Below are 5,212 nucleotides of genomic sequence, written 5' to 3'. Positions count from 1 at the left end.
TTGTTAGAGACCGCTTATGACTTATATACAAAATGTTATTTGTCGTACTGTTAATTTAATATGAATCTACACGATTGGAAACAAAACACGAATTAAAATGTAAAAGAAAAATATATTCATGTTCATTGTGTTTGGTTAGTGAACAAATTCGATAAATACTATTAGGGGTAATTAGCATCGGTGGTCATAAAAGTTTCGCCATTGTCTCCAAAAGGTCATAAAAGTTTAATTTGTGTCAATAAAATCACTTAAGTTTGTTTTTGTCCCAATAAAGCCACTTTAAATGTTTTTGAGTCATTGTTTCGCCGAAATTATCACGTGGCATCTCAACTTCACGTCTAACACCACATGACATATTAAAAAAATGTAACTACACATTTTAATTGATAATCGATATGTCACGTAGGTAAATTTGTGGTTAAATATTTAATTGATAATCCTTATTAATTTAGGTTAATTTGTGGTTAAATGTTTTTTATTATGTCACATGTCGTTGAGACATGTAATTAGATGTCACGTAATTAACTCCGATGGAAAAAATGATTGAAAAATGTCTAAAGTGACTTTATTGAGATAAAAACAAACTTAAGTGATTTTGTTAGGACAAATTCAACTTTTGTGACTTTTTAGGAATATTGTCAAAACTTTTGTCGATACTAATTATCCTACTATCAAGATTAAACATCAAAATAAAACAAACATGTAATTAAAATTCGAGATAATAATAAATAATTATTTAATATTTTATTTATTAATAGGATAAGGTCAGGCCCAGAGTAACTGAGGCCCATAATTTCAGTAATTATCAAGCAACTGAGCAACAAATTTTTTTTTTTTTTGGAACATAGTCCAAATTGATTCAATTTTTTTTATTATAAGTCCATTAAATATGAACTTTTAGGAGATAAAAAAAAAAAGGAAAAATCAAGCAATCTTGATGGTCCATCCCTTCTTGTCCTCAATAACTCCACTTTGAATTCCTATTAAAATTTCACTCAATTTCTTGAATATTGTTGCCCCTTCTGCTTTTGTTGTATACTCAACCCTGAAATAAATTAAAAATAAATTTAGTTCTATAGTTAATCACGTAGAAAATAGTGTAGTTTCAGGATTAACGTTTATCGGTTAGTGTAATTTCAAACCTAATAGATAAAAAATTGGTTTTGCAATTAGATTTGAAATTGCACTAAACGTAAATTTTAAAATTGCACTAATTTCTACGTGGAAATTAGTTTCAACACCCGAAAATTTATACCTATTTCCGCGATAGGTGACGCTGCTAATAGGTGTAACAACAATTGCAGTTCCTGTGCAGAAAGCTTCATCAGCATCCAATAATTCCTCTACTGTAATTGGACGTTCCTCTACCTGATTCAAAAATTATTTCTAAATTCAATAATATTTTACATAAATAAATAAATAAATAAGATAATATTAATTTATGAAAAATGAATTAAGTACTTGGTATCCATTATCTGTAGCAATTTCAATAATGCTTTTCCTGGTATTTCCTGGAAGTATATTTCCATTTAATGGTGGTGTTGATATTAAATTTCCCTGCAAAATAACATTTTATTTAAACAAGAAAAAAAATTAAAATTAAATTTTTTAATTTTGTAATTATTGTTATATATATAATATTATATTACCTTAGCAACAAAAATATTACAAGTAGAACCTTCCTCAATAAATTTGCCAGTATCAGCATCAAGGAACAAGGCATCTGAGAAACCTTTGCCCTTTGCTTCACTGCTTGATTTGAAAACCTGCGCGGTTTTTCAACAGTTATAATGGCAAACAGAAAACAACAGATAAACCAAACAGGTTTATATTAATAAAATTAGCTATCTATGACGGTAAAAGTAAAAGAAAAAATTGCTTGCCGGTGAATAGTTACTGATGGATTTCACGTTTCCAGTCCCACCTCGCATGGCCCTGTGAACTTTTTCATCAACAACATAATTTAGGGCACCCTGTTAAATAAATAAAAACAATTTATTAGAATTATTTAGAAATACAAAATATTTTTTATTTTTTATTCAATTAATTTAAATAAATAGGAAAATTTAAAAGAAAAAAATCATTTATTTTTATGCATTTACATTTATAATGAGAATAAGAAAGAAAAATCAGAAACCTTGATATAAGTTCCAACAGGGCAAGCATATATAAGGAAAGTATACTCTGGTGCTGGGCCTGGGCCCAAAGTTGGCCCACTTCCCATTAGCAAAGGCCTTAGGTACAGTGTTCCCTTCCCTGCAGGTGGTACCTGCGTCAAATTCAAAGTCCAAATCTCTCAGGTTTTCGAAAATTAAACATCATTATGAGTTAGGCTGGGCCTGGCCCAACGGGCTTTTGTAAAAAAAAATGTTCATTCTAAACCCAGTCTAATTTGTTGCTAATTTATACGGACTTGGATCGAGTTAGATTTGCGTTTAAAAATTAAATCTCGAGTCTGACATGATTAAACCCACCATAAAAAAAACATATGGTTTCTTTCAGTAGTATTCACATGGACCTAATAACCACGGTGAATTTGGTCATTCACCGTTAGATGTAGACTGATTAAAATTCTGAGGTGAAGATTCAAAGCATCCTAAGGCTTAGATTTAATCAGCCTACATCTAACGGTGAATTACCAAATTCACATGGCCATCAGAGTCCACGTGAAAAATACTGTGGTTTCTTAATAATAAAAATTAAAATTTATAGTTAAAATAAATATTAATTATATGAATATATAAATTTAATAGTTAATATTAATAAAGTGGCCCGGGTTGGAATTAAGTTTCAAAATCATATCTCAAGTCCAACCGATTAAGCCCACATAATTTCTTTATATTTTTAATAATAAAGATTAAAATTTAACTTTTTTTTAACTTAAAATAAATATTAAATATATGAACATATAAATTTAATAATTAGTATTAATAGGGCGAGCTAGACTGGTCGGTGCGTTCTATTTTTATAAATCTCAAACCCGTCAATGGTCAAATTTTCTTGTTGAAACCCAATTCATTAGACATGCTTGAAAGGACCGAGCGGATATCCGGATCTATGAAGTGTTTTAAATTCAATATATCACCCTTCCCATCTAGATAAATAGATTATCACTTGATACATATTATATCTGAGGATCTCTATTGGTTATTTCTCTCTTCAAAGGATTAGGATAATACAATTTGTACATATTCATTTTTTAACACCAATCATTCTCCGAAAAGTGATATGCATCGCTTCATTAATGGATAAAGTGTATTACTCACGAGGTATAATAGAAGTTCTTCTAACAATAATGACTATATATAAATGGTAATGTGATTTTAACTGCATTTATAATTTGTAGGTAATGAAGTGGTAAATATGCAAGTTATGGATCAAGTCGTTGTAGTATAGTGGTAAGTATTCCCGTCTGTCACGCGGGTGACCCGGGTTCGATCCCTGGCAATGGCGATATTTTTTTTCCTTAAAATTACATGCATGTTACATTCGTCTATTCTTTGGACCAATTTGATTTTGGCATAAAGCATCTTGAAGTCTTTGATCAATTTGTTGTAGTAGATTGAGAACGTTTTTTATTTTAACATATTAAGTCTCTGATCTTTTTAATTTTGATCACATCAAACACTATTTGACCTAAAAATGTAAGCTTTGGACGTATATAAAACTTAGTTAATAGAACTTATTCATTTCATGTGCGTTTGGATTATATTTTTAACGTTTGAAAGCAAATTTTTTTAAGCTAGAAAAAAAATTATAAAATTTTATTTCGAACAGTAAAAAGTAAAATTTGAGACACGATACCCATCGCTTGTTGGCTAAGGCAGTTTGCTTGACAGCCTCAACAAATTGATCAACAGATGGTGCAGGCATGCACAGCCTTTCCGCACCCCTTTGCATGCGTAGCGCATTCAACTCTGGCCGAAATAGCCGAATCTGATTATCTTCTCCTCTGTACGCCTTTAACCCTTCAAATAGTCCCTTTTTTGCGACAAAAAATTCTGTCAGTATTTTCTGCCGCAAATATTAGATATGTCATAAAATAGGAATAGGATGTTACCTGGCCATAATTTAGAATTCCAGCAAAAGGACTAATCTGAATGTTTCCATAAGGAGTAAGATTTCCTTGCGAATGCTTGAATGTATCTTCTCGTGAACAAGTCATTACGTACATGTAATCCGTCGCCATTGGATTATATTCGGTCCGAAGTCTATCCCAATTGTAAGAATTACGGTTTTCTCCACTTCATTAAATTACAACAAAGTTATTATTAGAGGTTAACTATTTATTAAAAAAATATTTTCAATTAGTTCATTCATAGTTTACAATAATTACTTTAATTAATCAAAATTTAAGCAAATTCTAACACTAATAATTCTTTTTGTGGGTAATAATCACATGAGTTACCTTTCCATGATTTTCTCCATTTTTATACTGTAAAAAAATAAAAATAAGTATGAGATCATAATGATCAGAATCAGAAACTGGAAGAGAAAAATTATAAAAAATAAATAAATAAAATGATTAAGAAATGTAAATTACCTGATGGTTTTGGTATGAGATTAATGGAAATGAGAATTATAGTCTTATGATATGTTGAAAACTGTGCTCTGAGCATTGCTTTATATAACAATTGAGATTTTGACATCTTAATTTAAAATTTAAAATGCATGTGCTACATACTAATTAAATATACTTTTTAATAATACACTAAGCCCTCATTCATATTATTAAAAATAAAATATGATAATGTCTTCAAAAAAAATTATAAATACATTTTAATGCTCTTTACATTTTCTTAATTTTATTATTAAAAAATTTAAATATTGAAAATGCATTTTTATATATTTATTTTATTCTCTTCTTTTTTATTTTAATAAAATATTATTTAAAATATTTTAAAATGAAAATACGAATTAAAAAAACTTAATATTAAAATAAAAATATTTGATTTAACTTAAGTTTTCTTACTAATATGCAGAACCGGCCTTACAAATTAGGGGATTCTAAATAAAATTTATAAATTATGAAACATTAATTTATAAAAACATATAGAGTTCGTGTGAACACAACTACAAGTTTAAATAGTTTTATAGGTGACAAAAAAAAACAGTAAAATTAAATTGTTATATAGTAATAAAAAGACATTGTGTGTACTAAATATTAACGATTTATGTATGCTTATATAGTTAATGGAGATTTTTTAATGTT

General features: G+C 28.5%; 1 protein-coding gene across 1 annotated transcript; it reads right to left on the bottom strand.

The window, feature by feature from the left end:
- Positions 1 to 778: 778 nt before the first annotated feature.
- LOC136226826 (branched-chain-amino-acid aminotransferase 2, chloroplastic-like) lies at positions 779 to 4,609 on the bottom strand. Its single transcript, XM_066015485.1, has 10 exons — positions 4,544 to 4,609; positions 4,409 to 4,435; positions 4,061 to 4,244; positions 3,805 to 3,981; positions 2,138 to 2,269; positions 1,884 to 1,973; positions 1,650 to 1,766; positions 1,462 to 1,557; positions 1,256 to 1,368; positions 779 to 1,045 (listed from the first exon to the last, which is right to left on the bottom strand). The coding sequence occupies exons 2-10, from the start codon at positions 4,426 to 4,428 to the stop codon at positions 925 to 927; spliced, it is 1,050 nt and encodes a 349-aa protein (XP_065871557.1). The 5' UTR covers positions 4,429 to 4,435; positions 4,544 to 4,609; the 3' UTR covers positions 779 to 924.
- Between the last annotated feature and the right edge of the window lie 603 nt (positions 4,610 to 5,212).

Source organism: Euphorbia lathyris, chromosome 4 (genome assembly GCF_963576675.1).
Source record: "Euphorbia lathyris chromosome 4, ddEupLath1.1, whole genome shotgun sequence".
NCBI classification, from domain to species: Eukaryota; Viridiplantae; Streptophyta; class Magnoliopsida; order Malpighiales; family Euphorbiaceae; genus Euphorbia; species Euphorbia lathyris.
Note: the sequence above shows the minus strand (reverse complement) of the source record. Positions and strands in the feature narration are given on the sequence as shown.